Source organism: Gossypium hirsutum, chromosome D05 (genome assembly GCF_007990345.1).
Source record: "Gossypium hirsutum isolate 1008001.06 chromosome D05, Gossypium_hirsutum_v2.1, whole genome shotgun sequence".
In the NCBI taxonomy this organism is placed as follows: Eukaryota; Viridiplantae; Streptophyta; class Magnoliopsida; order Malvales; family Malvaceae; genus Gossypium; species Gossypium hirsutum.
In genome coordinates, this window is record NC_053441.1 from 54,464,594 (window position 1) to 54,486,966 (window position 22,373).

The 22,373-nt window shown below is 32.0% G+C and overlaps 4 protein-coding genes across 29 annotated transcripts; all 4 read right to left on the bottom strand.

Moving 5' to 3' along the window:
• Positions 1–263: 263 nt before the first annotated feature.
• Positions 264–4,919, bottom strand: LOC107904010 (putative disease resistance protein At3g14460). Its single transcript, XM_016830256.2, has 2 exons — positions 574–4,919; positions 264–470 (listed from the first exon to the last, which is right to left on the bottom strand). Exon 1 carries the CDS (start codon positions 2,762–2,764, stop codon positions 1,931–1,933), a length of 834 nt encoding a protein of 277 aa, XP_016685745.1. The 5' UTR covers positions 2,765–4,919; the 3' UTR covers positions 264–470; positions 574–1,930.
• Positions 607–1,896, bottom strand: LOC107902395 (putative disease resistance protein RGA4). Its single transcript, XM_016828586.1, has 2 exons — positions 1,626–1,896; positions 607–1,556 (listed from the first exon to the last, which is right to left on the bottom strand). Exons 1-2 carry the CDS (start codon positions 1,894–1,896, stop codon positions 607–609), a joined length of 1,221 nt encoding a protein of 406 aa, XP_016684075.1.
• On the bottom strand, positions 2,921–4,585 carry LOC107902396 (putative disease resistance RPP13-like protein 1). The gene is made up of 4 exons (XM_016828587.2): positions 4,326–4,585; positions 3,896–4,115; positions 3,677–3,826; positions 2,921–3,568 (listed from the first exon to the last, which is right to left on the bottom strand). The coding sequence occupies exons 1-4, from the start codon at positions 4,583–4,585 to the stop codon at positions 2,921–2,923; spliced, it is 1,278 nt and encodes a 425-aa protein (XP_016684076.2).
• A 9,926-nt stretch (positions 4,920–14,845) lies between the features above and the next one.
• On the bottom strand, positions 14,846–18,092 carry LOC107904012 (pentatricopeptide repeat-containing protein At5g42310, chloroplastic). 26 transcript variants are annotated; one of them, XR_005912972.1, is made up of 8 exons: positions 17,840–18,088; positions 17,628–17,679; positions 17,124–17,160; positions 16,438–16,514; positions 16,221–16,278; positions 16,049–16,120; positions 15,249–15,333; positions 14,846–15,154 (listed from the first exon to the last, which is right to left on the bottom strand). XR_005912972.1 is itself a non-coding variant. In XM_041092185.1 (6 exons), the coding sequence occupies exons 2-5, from the start codon at positions 16,456–16,458 to the stop codon at positions 15,454–15,456; spliced, it is 249 nt and encodes an 82-aa protein (XP_040948119.1). In that variant the 5' UTR covers positions 16,459–16,514; positions 17,840–18,092; the 3' UTR covers positions 14,846–15,154; positions 15,249–15,453. The 26 variants fall into 26 exon arrangements, 1 of the variants encoding a protein (XP_040948119.1); XR_005912973.1 differs by having other exon boundaries at positions 17,124–17,170; positions 17,659–17,679; positions 17,840–18,087; XR_005912970.1 differs by having other exon boundaries at positions 17,124–17,170; positions 17,840–18,087.
• Between the last annotated feature and the right edge of the window lie 4,281 nt (positions 18,093–22,373).

A 22,373-nucleotide genomic window follows, 5' to 3' on the forward strand; every position in this document is an offset into this window, starting at 1 on the left:
TTGGCTCTTCTTCAACGGTATGTACACTCAGTTTGTTTCTCTTCTTCAAGTTTGTAGTATAAGTTGATGGTGGCTACAGTTTGGCTTCTTAAGCTTCTTAAGTTCATGTCGAGTCTATATTCTGCTTAAGAAAACAGAAACATGTTGAGGTACTGTTTCAAGAGAGATTATAACTTGGATACAGTTAAGGTTCAGATGTGCAGAGAGAGTGCTAAATATGATCTGAGTTTTGGTAGCCCTTTCGAGCTTGGGAGTCTTGCCAGGGAAAAACCAATTAAAATAGATTTCAGCAACATTACAAAGGCATCCAACAAGACAGCAAAGTGGCCATTATGCGGTTGAAATGGCTAGAGCTTATATTAAATCAAATCAAATTTGCATGATTTCAACAATATACAGAGAATTAGCTGTATATTTAATCAAATAAGCTAAAGCTGATCTGTTGAATATGTTTACTTTTCCTTCAATGCCTGCAACAATCAATAAAAAAATTGCTATTATTCTCTTGTTCCTAGGGAAAGTTAGATTTATGAAACTGAAAAGCTCTTAAATATTTGAAATGGTTTCTTGTACCTGTCCCGTGACTGATGAAACCAATCAGATCTTTCAATCTGATTCCCTCGGGATGACACTTTTAAAATCAATTTGAGCGCGGGGTATGTGGGAAATCTTAGACCACTCTCGTCCTTTATCGCTTGAGCACTCTTCTTTCAGCAATGGGCAAAATAAAATATACAAATAACCAAGCGAGAGAAGCATGGCCTTTTCCAGAAGATATGTTAGCTTGGGACAACTATAGATGAACAAATTTCGAAGAGTGCCGAGGCCTTGAAAGCCCTCGGAGAATATGAATTCCAGATTCTCGAAATTTGAAAGGCGGATAGAGGTGAGAGAAGGAGGCAGCATCATTCCAATCCCTTCTTCTGGGAACGACACCACGTTTGAGCATCCTCCACCTCTGATGGTCAATTCTTGAAGAGAGGTGAGTCTATGTAATCCCCATTCCACAAGCAACCTATAAATTTTGGTTGCATAATTTTCGAAGGGAGGTGATGCTGACCATGCACTTTGGAAGGGCTCCAAAATTTCCACAACCATCAACTGAGAAAGCTCTGAGGTTGGTGGTAACTGTAAGCAACTCACGTTCTTCAATAGAAACCAATTTGAACACTCTCTCAATCGAATCTCCTGGAGATGGATGAGCTTGTCTAGCCCTTGTGGTAGAGATTTAATTCCAGAACATTCAATTAGAATAGATTCAAGACAAGCGGTTTCGTCAAACTCTTGGGCTATGCATTCCAACTCTGGACATCTATCAATTTGCAGAGACTTAAGCGTTGTGGGTAACTTGGTGTCTGAAAACAGGCAACTCAGCTTCGAGCAGTCACAAGTTCGGAGAAGTTGAAGCTGATTGCAAATATTTTTGTGCCCCTTCGATGACAAAGACATTAGAGATCGACAGTGATAGATATTCAAGTCCTCAAAAACACAGAGGGTACTATTCATACTCTTATTGTCTTCTTTTTCATCAACCAAATACTCCAAATTCTCACAGCCTGAAATGTGCAGCTTTTTTAAATTAGGAGGTCAGTTATTCTCTGCAGAAGAAACCAAGCCTGGACAACCGGAAATGCTCATCACTGTAAGGAATGTGAGCTTATGTAGGACTTTTGGCAGTCTATTGAGCCTTTCACAGCCACATATCCACAGAGATTCAACAAGTGAAACCTTGTCAGGTTGCAATTCGGCTTCCTCAGTTTCCAAAGAGTGCAGTTGAGGACAGAACGAAACATCAATGGAACGATGTCCAACTAAACTTAACCCATGTTGCGATAAAGATTCCAACTCCTTCCAACCCCCAATTTCAAAATATCCTAAATTTCCAAACCTTAACATTATCCTATCTGCTGGAATATTAAACTTTTAAATGTTAGAAAGAGAGAGTTTGCAAAGAGGAAACCTCCTTTGCAGGAGAAGAGCAAACATCCACCAGTTCTGCACACCCTTCTATCCTTAATCCACACAGTGATGGGAAACTTGATATTGAAACTACCAAACTCGTATATGTACGGATTTTAAGTTTCTCGGAGGAAACATGGTTAAGCAACCTTCCCAACAATTGAGGACAATTCACGATTGAAAGTTCACGGAGGATGGGGAATTTCAAAACCCTCTCGTCTCCTTCACAAGCGTCCCACTCCTTCCAGTTTGGAAGACTCTCAAAAGACAGAATCTCTAATGATGCAAATGGGTTCAATTCACTTTCTCCAAAGAACTCAATACCAATCTTTTGTACCTCATGGAAACCAATAATTGAAAGATATTTTAACAATGGCAACCTTCCAACTGATGGTAGTGATTTGCAATTTTTACAACTACGAGGCTTCAAAGACAACAAATTCTTGAAAGAAGAATCATCTATCCAAGACGCGAATTTTGCACCACCGTAATTCTCAATAATGTGTTGCTCAAGCTTTTTCTGAGGACAAAGGAAGTCCAACACCCGCTTTTCAACTTCTTTCTTCCTTGTATAGTTTTCTAAGTTTGTGCTCCAATGTAGTTCTAACCCATCAATCCCTGGCTTCTCATTTAACTTAACTTCCCTCGCACCTCGACCATTAACATTCTCCAACCCAGAAAGACGAAAATTACCTCCAAGGTTTGACAAACTTTTCAATTCTCTAATAAGATGTCCATCACCTTTCCCTATAACAAAACTAGATAACGTTTGAAGCTTGGTTAGCTGATCAAATCCGGAAGGCATCCTTTCTATTGAATCCGCACCTCTAAGATCGAGAAAATGCAAACTAATAAGGTTTCCGATCTTCAAGGGTAAATTTTTGAGCTTTGAACAATTTCTTAATATTAGAGTGAAAACAATTGATTTTGGTGCTAGAAATATTTAAGTAGCATAGATTTTTTAAATTTTAAAAAGGTCAGGCAAATCATAGATCTCATACCCACGCGAAGAAAGAACCCTTAAGTAGCTAAGTCTTGGCAACAAATAATCCAAGACAACATTAGATAAATAGAATACCACACATCTTGGAACCATTAGGGGTAAGGGTAAGAAAAGACGTAAAGAAGTCATTTGATAAAATGCTTCAGACTTCTTTACAATGTGATACGGATCATCGCTAACATATGCCGCGTGATGAGAGCGATGCGAAAACTTTTGTTGCTTCTCACCCTCCAGTCTGCAACACATTTCTACTGCAACTAATTGAGCTAAATCATTCATAAGATCACGCAGCACGAAACGGGATTTATCTTTACTAGATATTTGGAAGAATGACCTTGACACTAGGTCTTGAAAATATTGGTTTCCAAGACCTTTGGCTTGACTTTTAGCTTTTGGTTGCAGGAAACCTTCTGCCCTCCATAACAAGATTATCTCTTCTTTTTCGAATTCATAACCTCTAGGAAATATGGAGCAGTATGCAAAGCATCGTTTCAGTTGCGACCGAAGATAATGATAGCTTAATCGTAAAGGAGGAATTATGCCACATGGATCTTCTGGTAGGTTCCATATCTCGCTCTCATATATTTTTTCCCATTCACTATGATCCTTAACTGTGAGTAATAAGCGTCCAATAGAGTTTATCCAAGTAAAAAAGCTTTCACCGAATCCATCCACATTAGATGAAACTTTTTCAGGTCAAGTTGTTACAATAACCTTGGTTCCTGCTCCAAATGGGGCCCGTAAGATGGTCCAATCAGTGGAACTCTCGTTCCAAATGTCATCTAAAACCAGCAAGAACCTTTTTCCTGACAACTTCTCCTTCAACTTTACTTGAAGTAAATTCAGGTCATTGTAAGCGCATGGCTAAAAAGTGATGGACTGTAAAATTGTCTTAGTTATGTTAACTGCATCAAATTTATCAGAAACACATACCCAGGCCCTGTGATCAGAAGACTCCTTAATGCTGGGATCATTGTAAACAAGCTGAGCAAGAGTTGTTTTCCCCATCCCTCCCATGCCAACGATGGAAAGGACGCAAACTCCATCTGAGTTGTTAATTTTGAGCAACTCAACCATTTCTTGCTTCTCATTGACTCTACCAACATACTCCACAGCTGGTTGCAGCCTGGTTTCTTTCCCTTGGAAGTTGCGCCTTGAGACATGATCTCACTCAACCCCAAACTACTTCTTCGAGTGTTCAAACTATTCAGTCTATCGGTGATTTCTTTTATCTTTGAAATCATCTTAGTATTGAACTTAAAGAAGGTTGGAGAGAAATTAGCACCAGTACAGCAGGTAGAAATGAGTTTCTGTACCTTACTAGTGCTGGCTTGAGTTTAGGACGCAATTGTTGTAAGCGAACTCATCCAAGATGTCATCCACATCGTTCGCTAAGTCTTGGAGATCGTCCAACCAATTCTTCACACCCTCGTCCTCGTCCTTAATCTGCTTCTCCTCTGCACGGTTCAACACTGCTTTGATCTCGGGTAATATGGATTGCCACTGCTCGAGTTGCTGCTGGACTTGCCTGTGATCGGCCACAAAGTTGAGTACAGATTCAACCAACTTGCCAGACAACAGCTCCAAAAACGCAGAAAGGGCAGCCTCTCCAATGACAGACATGGTGGAATTACGACAAAAAAAATCAAAAAGAGAGATGAACAAGCAAAACGGAAATTCAGGGAAAGAAATGGAGATAGATTGTGTATAATTGGAGTTAACAGGCCATGAGTTGAAGTGATTGAATAATGACAAATGAGATGGACCCCAAATGCTTGGGGAGGGCGAGCATTGATGGGAAAACAGGAGGAAAGTGGAAAACAGGTCACGGTCTTTGAAATATGCTGTAATCAAAGTATGACTCTTTTGCTTTATGATTTTTCGCCAGCTAAATATGCTTTAATCAAAAGATAATGTTATTAAAAAAAAGCAAATAATTTTTTTTTAATGCAAATCATTTTCTAAAATGAGATAAACATAAATTAATTCAACATTATATTTTGTAGGAGAATTACAATAAATTACTTTTATTCAATAATTTTTAGCTATATACATTACTTTTTGAGTTAAGAAATAAAATTTATTACTTAATTTTTATTATTGTTTTATTAATATTTTTAATTTCGAATTTAAACTTATGCTAATCATTCTATTTTTTTGATTTTGATATTATAAATGCAATGATTATTTATTAAAATATGTATTGTTTTAGGGATATCTTAATACTTATGAGTGTCGAGTTTAATAGATTGTCAATTTCATGAATTTTTTCACGCCTCTTTGGAATTAAAGTAATTATTAGACATGATGACAACACCTTGACACTTATAAATGTTAAGTTCATTGTGAAATATTTAAAATTTGAACAATAAATTTTAATTTAATTTTAAAACGATGGAGGATAAAATTCAACCCTAAATTTAACATCTATTATGATTTTTTTTTAAAATATCCTTAAAAATATATGGAGTCGCTACCGCTCTTTTTTATTTAGGTGCGATTGGCCACCTAAAAAGTAAAAACATATCCCTTTAATAAAATTTTAAATCAAATTAGAACTTATTAAAAGGATAATTTTTTGATTTACAATACTAAAATTGAGTTCCGGAGTAAAGTTACATGTGAGGAGGATATCAACACCGTCATGATGTTTGTTAACAAAATAGTACTATATTAGTCATATATTATCAGGGGTGCAGTCAAGTTTTTTTTTAGGGACAGAATTAAAATATATTTTTTTTTATAATAGTAAATTCATCATTTTAATAGTTTTTATCTTTATAATTTTTAAAGGATTAAATTAATTTTTATCAATTTGAGGGTCAAAATATAATTTTATCATTAATAATTTAAAATATTATAATTATAAAAAAAGACTAAATAAAAATTTTTCTATTTTAGAAAGCCAGAACTCTACTATAAATAATCATTATCTCAGTAACACTTGGACAGTAACTTAAAATGATTCAAAAAGATGTAAATATTCACAAACCATTTCTAAACATAAATAATAATGTTTAAAAATTTCAATTTCACTAAATTTTATTTTGGGAAATGAAATGAATTATTTTTTTAAAGAGAAAATAAATGAGATTTATATATTTATTCAAAAAAACATATTAATTGGTGGCATCCCAAGAACTTTAGAAAAACATATGAGAAAAGGAAATAAAATATGTTATATGACATAAATAAGTGTATGCTAATACTCATTCTAAACTCATCAAATGCAAGTTCCTTACTAACCTATTTATATACAAGTAGATTTCCAAGACACTCTTTTATATATATTTCGTTTGGGCAAGAGTAAGCTTAATTATGAGTTCAACCAATACAAAATTTTAGATACCAAAAATAAGTTTGATTCAAATAAAAATTATTAAATTCGAGTTCGACTTGATTTACCTGTATTATAACTTTTTTATTAATATTTATATAAAAATAAATTTAAAAAAAATATTCATACATCACATACACTAAAAACATTAAATTAAATGTTTCTCAACAAATTAAAAATACATTAATAAATATTTAAATTTAAATAACACTAAGATAGTTTCTACTTAGTAAGCAAAAATTCTCTAAAATAATAGTAATATTAACAATAAAATAAGAGTTATACAATATCCAAACAATAACAACAAAATGGTAACAAAATAGCAGCAAATAACAACTAGAAAAAAAATTAAGCAAATTTGGGGTCGGGCCAAAAAAACTTACTTGAGGCTCAGCCTGTTTAGAAAACGGGTTTTATTTTTTTGTCTAAAATTATTTTTCGAGCCTATATTTTTTACCAAATTCTTCGACTTTTCAAGTAGACCTTCGAGTCTAAACGGGTGACCCATGGTCAAGTGTAGGTGAAAGAGAAAGGAAAAGAGAAAGCATTTAAATGATTTTACTCATACATCTACACTCATATTGATTTAAATCCATATTCAATTTGTTTGTAAATGATTTTTGTCACGTCTTAAAATTAGGCCTAGAATAAATAGGAATAAAATTTAGATTTTTATTTCTTTAAAACATAAGATAAGAGAATTTAGAATGCCTCAAAAATCATTTTGATAAGAAAATTAACAAGAATGAGTCTGTTGATTTAGTGGTAAAGACTTAATTTTCCCTTAGTCTCATGTTTGAAACCCTTTGTGCAATTTTTAGCCAAAATATTTTATTTTCTTATTTTTACCCATAAAAGTGTCAAATTTTCAAACTAGCCCAACCCAAAAACTATTTTTTAATTTGGTCCTTAATTTAAAATAGTCCTAATTCTACATGAATTTCTAAAACCTATTTCAATTAGGGAAAAAGAGTTTTATAAATAACCAGTCTTTTCAAACCCTATAATTTTTACCTAGAGAATTTTTCAAGAAAAACTCTCAAAGATCTTCCTTTTCTCCTCCATTGCTGAATCAATTTTCAACCGAGCATTTCAAATATTTTCAAAATCGTCCTTCTCCTCCCAGTAGATCATCGATCTCCTTATCCAAACTAAGGTTTTTGTGTTTTCAGATCAGGTGTGTGATTTAAACTTAAATCATTGTGTATAATTAATTGAAGTATTAGAAAGTAAGTTGTATGCGAACTCCCTATAGGCGAAACCCCTATATGCAAGCCCATGTATGCAAAACCCCCATATGCGCGAACCCTTATAAATGCGATCCCTAAGTGCAAGCCTTTATATAGACTGTTATGCGAACCCATATGCAAATCCTCATATGATTTGGTATGCGATCTCTTAGTATATTTATGCGAACCCTAGGAGGAATATACATGCGAACCTTACATGCTATAATATGCGAACCTATTTATGCGAACCCTATCCGTTTATTTATGTGAACCCTAGGAGTAATACACATGCGAACCTTACATGTTGTAACATGTAAACCCTTTTTGTATGAACTTTATATGTTTATTTATGCAAGCCCTACATGCTGTGTAACATGCAAGCCTTATCTATTTATTTATACGAACCCTAGGATGAATATACATGCAAACATTACATGATGTAATATGCGAACCCTATACATGTGAACCCTGTATGTGCGAACCCTACTTGTGAACCTATATGTATGTGTTAGCCAAACTAGGCTTGTTAATTCGCATGAAGATATTGTATATATGAAATTGTTTTTAGTTCACATAAATTAATTGTATATGTGAAATTGATGTGAATGAATGCATGAATACATGTTATTAGATGATAGTGTGAAATATTGATGTAGCGTCGATTGATGATAGATAGCATAATATACTAAGTTTATGTGCATATATAATTACATGAAATTGGGTATAGAGGACGGAGGAGTTCCATAGGATACAGTGGCAAATTAAGTCCATACCGAAAGTCAGTACTACACGAAGTAGGCAGTAATGTCATCAAAATCGGATAAATTGGGATGATAGTTTAAAAAGCCATCAAAATCAAGCAATCGAGATGGGAAGTTGTTGTAGTAAAAGTTATCATCATAGATGACAAGTGAACGACCATCATCAACGGAAAAACGAATCTGGGATGGTCAGTTATTGATATGTTTTTTAAAGTGTCAAATTATGTTCGAGGGTAGATAGGTTGGACGGATAGGAATTTAAAATCATAATTGCATTGCATCATGAATTTATTCTATACATGTATTAGTTTACTGAATGATCCCTACATTTTGCTTAATTTGCTACGTTGCTATAAACTAAATGCTTCACTTCTTGTACGATTATATATAATGGTTTAAAAATTAGACTCACACTGAGTTGTCATAAGTTCGCTCCCCCTTTATTTACCTCTCAGGTAATGCAAAAAACTAGGACTCGAAATGGCATTGGAGAAATCTCGGATTAGCAGCTCATTTTTCTTATTATTATTTTAAAGTTTCTGTCACATCCCAAAAATGGGATTAGAAGAATCAAGGCTTGTTGGTTGGGTCAGTGGGTGTGATTAGACTTTTAAGATTATTTCTGTGTCTTAGGGGCAAAATGAGACTTTTAAGACTATTTCTATGTCCTGTGTTTGAATCTCTGCGCGCCCAATCGGGGATTATTCTTTTTATTATTTTTATGCTTTGTAGCTAAGTGGTTGAATTTAATTAAAATTAATCTTAGATGTGTCTGATAAGGGGTTAGTTTCAGTTTATTGGGAATTCTAATTTTAGAAAAAAAAATCCCCAAATCCTCTCATGCTTGCTTCCCATTCCTTCTCACGTCCCTCTCTTTCATATTTTTGTTTTTCCCGATTTCAGATTTTTTACCCTTTTTGCTACTGTATTCCCTTTGCCACCAATTTTCTTCTTCAATTCTTCTTTGATTCTTTAGTTTTCTTTTGTTTCGCTGTTAGAATATTTAAAATTTAGTAATCTTGTGACGTCCTTCTGGTCTTGATCGTTCTTCAGTATTTTCATTCAACAAGGTGTTGAAAACGGGTGTAGTGTAAGTGTCATCTCTTTGAGTTTTAAATCAGATTCCTTGATTCTTTTGTATGGTTAGACCGCAATTCTTATAGGTTTAGTATGATTGTGAAATTGAGTTTTCAGATCGGTAGAATAGAGGCAAATCGGTCAATCTTTGGTGCTTGGAATCACGTTTTTAGGCGTAACACCCCATATTTCTTAGATTTTAAAATTGCGTTGTTAAATAATTTGATTTGGTTTGGTAGTTAGGTGTCTTGAATGTTTGCTTAAAAATATGGAATTGGCACATCAAGAAATTATATCAACCAACAATAGCAAACCACAACTAAACTCTATTTTATTCATTAATTATGTCAACCGAATTGTGCTATATAATTTTGAACAAATCAATTGAAAGAGAAAATTAAAAATTGAAAAAGAAAACCTTGAACATTTTAGAATTTCTAGGGGAGGGTGAAAGCCCTCTACTTGAATGCGTCATCATTGTCGTCAATTAGGAGCTCAAATACCCATCATTTGTGGATTCAATTACTATGAAAAATAACACGAGAGTCAAAATCAAGCCCTAACATTTTAATTCGATGGAAAATTCGGGATAAAGAATTAGGAATATGATGAAGTAGACGGTCATCGTCATTGCCAATTAGGGGGATGAATACCCATCATTTGTGAATTCAATTTTTATGAAAAAAATAACATGAGTCAAAATTAAAACATAAAATTTTAATTAGATGGAAAATTTTGGGATAATCAAAGTCGATGATTATTCCAACCACGAAGCAAATTCCATAGAGTTTTGAACACCTCCATAGTGAGACAACTTGCTTGGGAGGACTGTTGACAAACACAAACGATATTGATGGAAGAACCGTCTGTGCTAGTTCACCGCTATTGCTGTCGCGAGGACTGTAGAGAATTTCTGACAAGAAATAAGGGGATCTTGATTTTGTGTCCTTTGAGAAGGAATGAACCAGATTCTATAATCCCTCTTGTAATCCTTCCATTGCAGATGTTGAATTGTAAAAACCCTAAATCCCCTTTTTTCTAAGTTTTGAATAACCCAAAATCTAATATGGAGAATTTTTTATTCTTTTAAAACCGAGTTGAAAAAATTATTGATGTGACATAAAATAATTGGATAGGACGGTGGTGAGAAGGGTCCGCAGTTACACTCATATTTAATTACTAGATGACTTCCCAAATACTACTTATATGTTTAATTGGTCATGGAATATGAATTCATTAATTATAACTAATTAGTTGTCTTTAAAAATCTTTTCCTAATATTTTGTAATATAGTTCACATAAAGTAAAATTAAATAAATAGTAGTTTGCCTAATTAATTATAGTAGTATATTTTGTGGAATGAAATCAAAATAATGAAATAACAAATCTTTTCATCGTGATTAAATTATAAGTTAAAAGTACTAAATAAAGTATTTTATTATTTAAGTTTAATAATAATCATATAAGCTAAAATTAATATAGTTGAAAAAAAGCTAGTAAATTAGAATTTGGTATGATATAAAAAAAATAGTTGGGCAACAATTAAATATCTATTAAGCCTTAAAACATAAAACCTAGAAATTTGAAGGACTAAAATTGAAATATAGCCATTAATTCTTTTGAAAAATCTATTTGAGTACAATTTTAACCTAAAAATATTTAAAATATTATAAAATTTATTAATAGTATTATTTAAAAAATTAAGATACAAAGTGAAATGTCAATTATTTCAATGCAAAAGGCCAGTATTTTCAAATACTAATTAAATATATTCATTACTAAAACAAACCCCACAAAGCAAGGCAACCAAAGTTAAATTTGAAAAATAAATTAAAATTCCAACTTTGACATAAGACACATGTAAAACACAATGTAGATCAAAACAAACAAATAATATGTTATTTACTATATTTATTGGAAAAAGTGAAGTTTTTTTCAAGAAGAAATAATTCGAAGAGTTAGGGAGTGGATTTATGACCCAGAGGATATTCAGGTTGAAGTGGTTAGCTACTTTCAGAAGTTGTATGAGGAATTGCCAACATCGATGAGAGGTTTTCCATTTAGCTCGTTCTCACAGCTTGATCAAAGTGAGCAGGACTTTCTGGGTAAAACAGTTTTGGATAAGGAAATTAAGATTGCTCTTTTCGATATGGCTCCTTTGAAGGTTCCGGGTAGTGATGATTTTCATGCTCTCTTTTTCTAAAATCAGTGGGTAGTCTCTTTTCGATATGGCTCCTTTGAAGGTTCTAGGTAGTGATGATTTTCATGCTCTTTTTTTCTAAAATCAGTGGGTAGTTGTTGGAAAAACTATTTGTGAATGGGTAAAGATGGTGTTTGATGGTGGAATTATTGATCCAAGTTTAAATAATACTCTTATTGTCCTAATCCCTCAGGTTTTTAATCCAAAGAATATAACAAAATTTCGACCTATAAGTCTTTGTTTAGTTTTATGCAAGTTGATTATGAAGATCATAGCTAATTGGCTCAAGATGGTCTTTCCTAAAATCATTGAGCAAGGGCAAGTGGCCTTTATTGTAGGAAGGAACATTTCTGATAACGTCATAATAGCATAGGATGTTATCCATTCAATGAAAGGGAAATAGAATAAAAGGTTTTGGATGAATGTCAAAGTTGATTTGGAAAAAGCAAATGACAGGGTTCCATGGGATTTCATTAATGTTTCCTTCCAATCGGCTAGTATACCAAAGTACCTTTGAAGGGTAATCATGTTAACTATTTCAAATTCCACTATGCAGATTTTGTGAAATGGAGTCCTTACGAAAAGGTTTAAGCCTGCTAACTCTAAAATATAGAGATATTTTCAATTTTAAGCTCACATTTCATGGAAAATTCAAGTGATTTCTAACTAATTTTCACAATTTCACCTATAATTCTATTTTATTAAAGTAGTATTAGGAATTTTGTTACTTTTACTATTACTATGCTAAACTCGTGATTTTTCATCTATTAGGTGTTTAATGAAGACAGAGGATAGAAGTAATGAAAGTTGATAGATAAAGACTTAATGCCTCAACATCAGTCTAACAGTTTAGGCCTTAAGATTAGGGAAGGGCAAATTCAAGTTTGTCAGTATTGTCAGAGGAGCAATCCGGGCGAGTGTTGGAGGAGGATGGGTGCTTGTTTGGTATGTGGCTCGATGGAGTATAAGATTAGGGATTGTCCTCGTCGACAGGATTAGGTGCAAGCTCCAATTCAAAATCAATACCCATATGGAGGTCAAAATCAGAGAGGTAATCAGGGTGCTCAAAGGGGCCGTAATCAGAATCGAAATAGGAATGGTAATCGGGGTCAGAGAACACCAGCTCAAGGTGCGAATCGAGCTGAGGCGAGACAACCTGCTTTGGTTTATGCAGCTAGGCACTGAGAGGATAGAGATGTGGCTGACGTCATAACAGGTACCTTCACTATTTACTCAATACCTTATTTTGTTTTGATTGATATAGGATCTACCCATTCATATGTTGCTTGTAATGCGGTCTCTTAAAATTGGGAATTGGGGTAAAGGAAACCGAAAACACTGTAATTGCAGTTAGTCCCTTAGGATCCTCCACACTTGTGAATAGAGTTTATAAAAGATGCCCTTTAGAGGTACAAGGAGAGGTGTTTCTTGTTGATTTGATGGAGCTTCCTTTCAATGAATTCGATTTGATTTTGGGGATGGACTGATTAGTTAAGCATCAAGTTCGATTGGATTGTGCATTGAAGAGGGTGACTTTGGTGACTAAGTTTGGAAAGAAGTTATCATGGTAAGGGAACGTCAGAATTATCTATCTAATGTAATTTCTGCTTTAGCAGCAGAGAAAATGGTGCGAAGAATTTTTGGATAGTCGATTATATGTTTTAATTGGACAATAATTTTATTTTATTCGATAACTAAAACCAATTTTGCTTTACTAGGGAATTATGAAAGAAAGAAAATTAAATTATTATATAAAGCATTATTTTTTTAATTCTTGCATCTGTAGATTTATAATGTACAAAAAGTAATAATTATGTTTTAATTACTTTTAATAGAAAATAAATGTATAATTAATAAATACTTGCGGTTGCATTTTCTTTTACTCCATATAAATAAGGGGTTTTTTTAAAACTTTTTTGAGATATTTATTGTAGTGAGTTTAATAATTAATTTTTTGCCTTTGGTAAGTCCATTAAAGAGATAGATTACGAGTTTTAAAGCTGCTCCATACTCAAATAAGGATCGAACCTTCAACCACTTGTTAAGGTACGTGAAATCCTTGCCATATTATTTAACTCTCGTGATTAATAAGGTCTCCTTTTACTATGGTAGCAATGGGTATTAGTTGTAGGGTTATTATTATTTTTATTTGTGAGTTTCAATATTTTTTATTGTTATAATTTTTGTTACTTTTTATTGTGGTATTCTTATGTATCCTCTTCTCATTACTTTGGTTTATTTTATTTTATTATTTTTTTGTCATCTATCATTTTGCTATGAATGCCAATTAAATTTCTTTCTTAAATTTTTATTTAAGTATTTTATTCTTAATTTTGAGCTTTATTTTAAAAAAATTATTTTATATTATTTTGAAAGTTAAAATATTTTTATTGTGTATAACATATCAAACTGCACAAGTCCAAAGGTTAAAAAAAAGTAAAAAATTAAATAAATAGTTAAAATAATTTTTTTTATAAAATTGAGGACCAAATAAATCATTATGTTTTTGTTATCAATATATAATAAAAGTAATGAATTTTAATGAATCTTTCTAAACCTACTTTTTTATTATTTAGTATTAAAATTTAGACTCTTCCTGCACATATTTGTAACTTTTATCCTTAAGGGCACGTTTAGTTCGCTGTAATAGAATAGAGGCGTAATGGAATAGAAGCGTAATAGTAATTCAATTGTTTGGTTAAATGTAATGGAATAGAGGCGTAGTAGTAGTCTTGTGTTTGGTTGAATGGAATGATGTTGTAATAGCATAAGGAAAAAAGCTAAAATGACTAAAATACCCTTAGCAGAATTTTTTTTAGGTTGATGATTATTGTTATTGTTATTGTTATTAAATTTTAAAATAAGATTATTAATATAAATAATAAATAATTTAATCATATTTTAACATAATTATTATTAAATATAATTTAATAAAAATATATAATTTAATAAAATTCTTAATATTAGATATTCTTAATATTAAATTACTAAAATAATAATATATTAGATATTTTATATATTTTTCTGATTTTTAATAATTTTTAGACTTTGAAAAAGTTTACTGTATTTTTTATTTTTCACCTACTTTCTGAATAGAAGAAACCACATGGAACAACTAAACAAATTCTTTAAAAAGAATTTATTCCCTTTTTTTATGTATATTTGTTCTTGGTGGCTAAATTCTATTCCAACTGTTCACATGTTTTTTCATGCCTCACTCAGTTCCTTTTGTACAACAACAATACATAGGACAGATGCATTTAGAAGCAAAATTTATACTAAAAGTAGAATTTGGATGCTATAGAATAAATGCCAAAAGATTTACAATTGTAGGTTTTTCACTTCACTTGAATCTGAAAACACTTGCAAGCAATCAGGATTTTGAACTTTGCAAAAAAGCTCACCAATCTCACAAATAATTTACAAAGTAAACACACACACACACACACACATCTTGTCATCCGTATTTGCGGTCTGGAACGGCCAACAAATCGAGCAAATCCTGAACCAAAAACCTTTCTCCTTCTTTGGTGGTGCTGCCTTGGTATCCCTCTTGGCAACGAGATCAGCCATGAACTCATCAACAGCCTAATGTAGAAAGAAGTTGAATGAGTTAGTAGCTCCTAAGAAATAAAATAAGAAAGGTCCCAACAAGTTAAATTTGTAGCCAGATTAGCATTACCTGATCACCCAATTTGATTACTTCTCTTGGTGAAACTTCCAAGGGAGTCTCATCAGCTCGGAAAACTCTCAATTTTGACAATAATCTGAAAGAATCCCAATGTTCATACATCAAAAGATCATGTCTACTAACCTCAAACTGATAACTCAAACAACAATTTGTTCAGTCATGACTTGCTTTAGCCATATGGATTATGGATTGTCAACTATGACTTCACTGCCTGCTTCATGTATCTCAGAGCAGACCGCAACATTGCCCTAGCTTTCTTATCAGGAGTGCAACCAGACAAAATCATCTCTTCATATACAACTGGGACCTTAATCCAAACCACACAGCGTATCTTTAAATAACAAAACATGGATGTTACAATTGTAAATAGATGATGCATGCAATGCATTATGTTAAGAGCAACTGATGTAGAAGCAGAATTGATCAGACCAATACCACAAATCTGTTTGATCTTTCAACATTTTTTAGTGGACAGGAAAACTAGAATAAATGTTGCTATATGCTACAGAAGAGAGGGGCGGGGTGAGGGATAGTCAGATCTCGGTAAGATGCAAGTTTATAGTTGTTTCAGTAGATGGTGACTTACAACCGGGATTCAAATCTCCAATAACTATAATCAAATGACTCAACATAGTCATATAGGGAGAAAGAATACAAAAACAGCAAAAAGCAAAGCTAGCATGCAACTAATCTAAATGGCTATCTATACAAAGGCACAGAAAATATTATTTGTGATGCAGAAAAGCAAAGGGCTATTATCTCGTTCTCATAACAGGAAGGACACGTTATACCTTATGAAACTTGTCAACACGGATAAGAGCTTTCATAAGTGTGGTATATGTGACAACGTCTGGTTTCACACCCTGTATATAAATTAAACCAGATAATAGTGTCATAATTATGACCTAAAAGAATAGTACCAATAACTTTAAGGCAAGCAAACGAAGGTAACAGGGTACTCACGTTTGAATATGCAGTAGCAGCCTGTAGAAGAACATTCATTCTACCATCAAATAGTCAACTGCACTCATATCAATTACAAAAAATTCATATGAAGCAATGCAACTTGTATTCATGATGTTCATGTATGTATGTATGTATGTATGTATGTATGTATGTATGCATGTATGTATTTGGTTTATAGAAATAACAAATATACATATTGCTATAAACGCCATACCTTCTGACAATAAGATCTCATGGAATCCCAATGTTCTTTGGCACTCTCTCTAAATTTGTGATATTCATCTCCCTTAGCTACAAATTACAGAAATTCTGAATTGTAAAGAAAAAGATGATGAAAAACAGTACAGAAACGTATATACAGGATGTACAAAAGAGTTTAAGATGAATATTTTGAGAAATGGTTATAGATGCTACGTGAAGAAGGAAATAAAAACAATACAACCCCTTAAGGAAAACTACATCCAATCAAGAATCACCGTAAAATTCTTCCGTTCATTTTTCTTCTTATTATTTCAGTAGACTTTTTTAAGTTCTAAAAAGGAACCAAAGAGTGACCTAACCACTTTTACGATTATTCTTATGTCTTGATTTCTCATAATAAGTAAATGGGGCAGTTATTCAAGTAGCTCTGAGTACTTGTATATTCAAATTATGGCAGGAGTAGGACAAACAGAAGAAAAGTAATGCATATGTATCTAGCATACATGTGACTAACAATGAAAAGATAATTAATAGCAATTTTTCAGTTTACCCTTCCAATAGAGGTGATCAAGTGCAATTTAGCAAATAAAACTGTTTATAGTGATATTCATAACCCCATTTCAAAACCAGAGGTCACAATACAAACAAACTCACACATACAATAACATGCAAAGCCTGAGAAAATTAACAAGAGAATACCATAGATATCCTGTTGAGGTTCTGCCTGCAGCTAAACCTGCATCCGGCTAAGACAAGTCAACAGTTTCAGAAAAACATTTACCTCTAGGCTTGGGTTCAACCATAAATTTAATTTTTAAAAAGAATTTGTAACAATATAAATCTAGTAGATAGTCATTTAAAATGTTTCAGCTATATCCAATAGCTCTTTCGTTCATAAAAGAAATTCCTAAGCTACCTCAAAGAACAAAGACTTGCAATCAGAAACTATGAGGCTTCACAGAATAAACTTTCTCGGATACATCACAGAATCATACTTCACCTCAAGAATTATTTTTCATGGAACAGAAATATACAAAGCTATACGCAACAAGTAATAGAACCACATTGAAAAAATTTTCATATGTTCAATCGAACATGCAATAGAATCAGTCAAATAAAAGCCGAATGAAAATCATAAGAAAGGAATCAAAATTAGGAGAACAAAAAACAAATATTCCAGATTTGAGCAAAAGCAAAACTAACTTGTAAAATAAACAGGGAACCAGCGACCTACTAAAATAATGATGGTAACGACCTGTCACTCAAAACTGAAGAGTTAGAAAATGGAGAAAAGAAAAACGAAATTGATTTTACAAAAAAGAAAAGAAAAGAAAAGAAAAACAGGGAAAGAGTGCGAGCATTTTTCGTTGTTAGAAGAAGAAACAGAAATCGATGGAAGAAGAAGCAGAAATTACCTGTGCAATATCAATGGAAGAAGAAGCAGAAATCGATGAGGGCAGAATATGGAATAGAAAATAAGAAACGGTAAGGAATCCCTAATCGACGCTCAGTGTGGGGAATGCCTATTACAGCCAATGGGCGTAATAGGGACGGAATGGATTCGGGACGTAATGCTATTACGGGCAACCAAACGCCCGTTTGGTGGTGGGCCCGCAGAATAGGGGGAATGCATTCCTATTTCTCCTAACCAAATATGGAACAGAAAATAAGAAACGGTAAGGAATCCCTAATCGACGCTCAGTGTGGGGAATGCCTATTACAGCCAATGGGCGTAATAGGGACGGAATGGATTCGGGACGTAATGCTATTACGGGCAACCAAATGCCCGTTTGGTGGTGGGCCTACAGAATAGGGGGAATGCATTCCTATTTCTCCCAACCAAACATAGTGTAAACTCCATAGCTAAAGCTTTAGGAGCACCTTTACCGATGAAATATAATTTTTATTTAAATAATTAATTTCTTCTTTAAATATTTGGATTAAGTTCGAATTTTGAAGTTGATATTATTGAGGGAGTTTTTCTTAAATAACACCTTTAATCCGAACATAACTATACTTAAATCGTAAAACGGATGGGAACACATGTATTTATTAAAAACAATTTTTATATAGAAATATCAAGATTCTATGCCTATTATTAATTTTTATTAAATAATCTACACTCACATGATATTGAAACATTGATAACTAATCATATAATGACAACGCATTAAATAAAACTTAAAAGTAAATAAAAATAATCAACTTTATAAATTATACATGGATAAACCTATTAGTATATAAATTTATACATGGATAGTATATTAAATGTAAATCTTTTGGAAAATGAAAACCTTCCTTTATTTGCTTGAGGGAATGCTATATTTATCAAACAATTTAATTTAAGTCCATATTTAATTTTAAGTGACTTTTTATCTACTTATTATTTTCTATACTTTTTTTTAAAGAGTTCTATAATTTAAGGTATGTTTGATAAACTGAAAAATTAAATACTAAATTTTTACTACTAAACTTTATGAGTGTTGAATTTATAGTAGAAAATTATTTGATAAATTAGTAAATATAATTATTGAACATAATTATATTGTTTGGTAAAAGTAAATATTGATTTTTATATAAAAAACATATTTTTAATTTAAATCTTATTAATATAATATTTTATATTATTTTGAATAGGTTTGGATGAAAGATAAATATCATAATTTGAATATCTATTTTTTAAGAAAAAGAAATTTTGTTTTAATTTTTAATAAAATAAAATAAACTTAATATTTTCTATCTTAAGTGATAAATAGCTACCTACCTACTTCTCTTATTGAACATTTTTTTGTTGAAAATTTTATATTAAGTAAAAAATTAAATGGGTATCAAACACGTTTAAAATATTAAATGTTAACCATGATAGTTAGGTGAGATGGCAAGGGTCTTTCCTACCTTAAGTGGTTAGGGGTTCAATCCTCGCATTGGATATGGAGTAGCTTTAAAATTCGTGGCCAGTATCTACCGCCCTAATGGGCCTACATAATGCAAAAGGTTAGATACTGGGTTTGCTCTGGTAGAGATACCTTGAGAAATTAAAAAAATAAAATAAAAATTTTCGATAATTTATCAAATACACCCTAAATTAAAATATTTTTATTTGTATTTGGCAACAAATATTAATTAAATAAGTTATGATCCGTAATTAGTGAAGAAAATAAAATGTCAATTTTAAACATATAATGGTGTAAAGTAGAGGATTTATGAGGATAAAAAAGTAATTTTATTGGAAAATACTTTCCCGGCTTGGGTTAAAATCCTAATTTAAAACTAATGTCTGGTTTAAAAAGTTGCTTGTATACAATTTTTTTTTGTTTGAAATCAAGGTTTGGGTTGAAATGCACTTTTCAACTTCCATCTTTTTAATTCACGGTTTCAGTGCTCACTATTTTATTGATCTCGAAAATTTTGAACTTTAAATTTTTCAAGGTGACTTGTAAATAAAAGAAATAGAGTGCCAGCGTAACAAATACTAATCCATTAAGAAAATCTAAAAATATATTTCATTACAATTATGCATCTCATTTTTCCAAAAATTAAATAAAAAATATTTTAAAGTATTCTATATTAGTATTTATTTTTAATTAGCATATGCAATTGATCCGTGCATTGCATCAGTATGCAAACTAATTAATAAGTGAAATATTTAATAGCTCTATTCATAAGATAATGTATGATATCAAATTTAGAAGGGTAAATTATACAAATGATCGCCCAACTTTAAATTTTTTAATTTAGATATTAATGTTTGAATTTGTTCCTATTTTGGTCACTTGATGTTAAATTGATAACGAAAAGCTTTTTTTTAACCAGTATAATACCACATTTAGTCCTCAATACTTATTCTATCAGTTTGATCCTAATTTTAAATAATTCAATAAATTTAACCCTTCATATTTACAAATTCTATCAATTTGATCCTCAAACTTCTTAACCAAAGCTTTTAACTTTTAAAATAGAGGCATTCCACATCTATTAATTTGTAAAACCCAAAAAAGAAAAAAAAACTTTAGTTATCAATGCATAGATGTGCAATGCCTCTCTTGTAAAAGCTAAAAGCTTTGGTTAGAAAGTTTAATGATAAAATTGATAGAAGTTTTTAAAGTAAAGGATTAAATTTATTGAATTGTTTAGAACTAGGATCAACCTGATAGAATAAGTACTGGGGACTAAATGTGCTATTATACCAATTAGAAAAAAAGTTTTTTGTTATTAATTTAATGACGGATGACCAAAATAGGAACGAATTCAAATGTTAATGTCTAAATTAAAAAATTTTAAGATTGGGCGACCACAATAGAAACGCGAGTATAATGAGATGACCATTTGTATAATTTACTCAATTTAAATTTATTTGAATATAATTAACTAGGCTTAACAATTTAGACCTCATTATAATTACAAATAATGAAAAATATGAAACGCTAAAAATAGCCAAAATTTCTATAAAATAATATATATTTAATATTGCTAAGGGTGAGTTTGGATGGGCGATTGGGTGCGGTGCGGTGCGTTTAACCTTCTTTTTGTCTCACGCTACAGTGTTGCTACAGTATCTAATCTCACCGCCACCACTATTTTTACACTAACCGCAGGTAAACGCACCGCCCATCCAAACTCACCCTAAGACTTGACAAATAAAAAAAAGTATTGTAATAATGTCTGTACAGACCCAATTTTTGCCCGGCCCACTAACAAATAACCCAGTCTATTCACTAGCCTAACCCAAATAACATAATCCAAGCCCAACCAGGCCCAATACCCAAATCAGACCCAAATTTTAAACTAACTGAAACCCTAGCCTAGTGCCGCAGCTTGCTGGTCTCGCCGTTTGTCACGCCTGCACCTCCTCTGCCACGCCACCAACTCCCTCACCTGCCCTCTGACTCCCTGCAAGATGAAAGAACACGCAAAGCAGAGACAAAAACAGTGCAAGCAGTAGAGAATAGAGGAAAATTTTTGTAACATTGGCTATAAAAAAGTCGAATCTAAAACTTGTAACCCCCCCTTTTCTCTCGATTTGAAGAAATAAAAAAAAAACAGATTCAACAACCCCTTTTCGGTATATTTATTTTCTTTTTCTAGTTTTAATTTTTTTCTTTATTTTTTTCTTTCGAATTATTTGTGTTTGATTTTGTTTCTTTTGTTTTTTTAAAACTATGGTCGGACTTGGGGCCTGAGAGAGAAGGAGAGAGCTCTCTCTCTCTCTGTTTTTTTTTAAATGATGAAACTGATTTGTTTTTTGGTTTTTCTTATTATTTATACTAAACATGAAACGACGTCGTTTTCGTGGGGAGGATCCGCGTGTTGACCCGACCCAACCGCCTAGGATCCGCGTGTTTTCTAGCGCATGGGTAATTTGCGCACGCGGTCCTCCCTCTTTTGCGATGGTTTACAATTTGGTCCATAGTTGTTGTTTCTCTCTTTTTTAATTTTGCTGTATACTTTTTATTTTGTTTCATTTTGGTCCATATTGCAGTAGGACATTCCGTGGGCTGGGGATAATTTCCCATTTGGCCCTCCGTCCTTTCGCGCCTTGTCATTTTGGGCCCACTGTGTCTATTTTATTATGGATTCGACCTTTAAATTTTATTTTTATCATGAATTAGTCCATTTTGCCTTTTTTTTAATCTAGCTATTATCATATTTTTTTCTTTTTTTTTCCCTGTTAGTTACGTAGTCATTAATATTATAACATTATATCATATTACTAGCGTTGCATTATTATTATTATTATTATTATTATTATTATTATTATTATTATTATTATTATCGTTATTATTATTATACTTATTTTTTATGTATACATATGTATATTTTTACGATTACTACTATTATATCATAAGTTTTATATTATTATTGTTATATTATTATTTTATATTTACTTATTTAAATTTAAATATATTTTGTCCTATTATTATTACTATTATAGCTATTTATTTATATCTT

Bases quoted from the DNA above. Each gene is read 5' to 3' on its own strand.
- LOC107902395 (XM_016828586.1), bottom strand. From the start codon at position 1,896: ATGTTAAGGTTTGGAAATTTAGGATATTTTGAAATTGGGGGTTGGAAG. The intron at 1,557-1,625 runs GTTGTCCAGGCT...TGCACATTTCAG, and splicing joins TACAGTGATGAGCATTTCCG to GCTGTGAGAATTTGGAGTAT.
- LOC107904010 (XM_016830256.2), bottom strand. From the start codon at position 2,764: ATGCCTTCCGGATTTGATCAGCTAACCAAGCTTCAAACGTTATCTAGT.
- LOC107902396 (XM_016828587.2), bottom strand. From the start codon at position 4,585: ATGTCTGTCATTGGAGAGGCTGCCCTTTCTGCGTTTTTGGAGCTGTTG. The intron at 4,116-4,325 runs GTTCGCTTACAA...TCATGTCTCAAG, and splicing joins GTGGATGACATCTTGGATGA to GCGCAACTTCCAAGGGAAAG. The intron at 3,569-3,676 runs GTTATTGTAACA...CTCACAGTTAAG, and splicing joins CATTTGGAGCAGGAACCAAG to GATCATAGTGAATGGGAAAA.
- LOC107904012 (XM_041092185.1), bottom strand. From the start codon at position 16,458: ATGAGATCTTATTGTCAGAAG. The intron at 16,242-16,437 runs GTATGGCGTTTA...GTTCTTCTACAG, and splicing joins TGAGATCTTATTGTCAGAAG to GCTGCTACTGCATATTCAAA. The intron at 16,121-16,220 runs GTGAGTACCCTG...ATTTATATACAG, and splicing joins CTGCTACTGCATATTCAAAC to GGTGTGAAACCAGACGTTGT.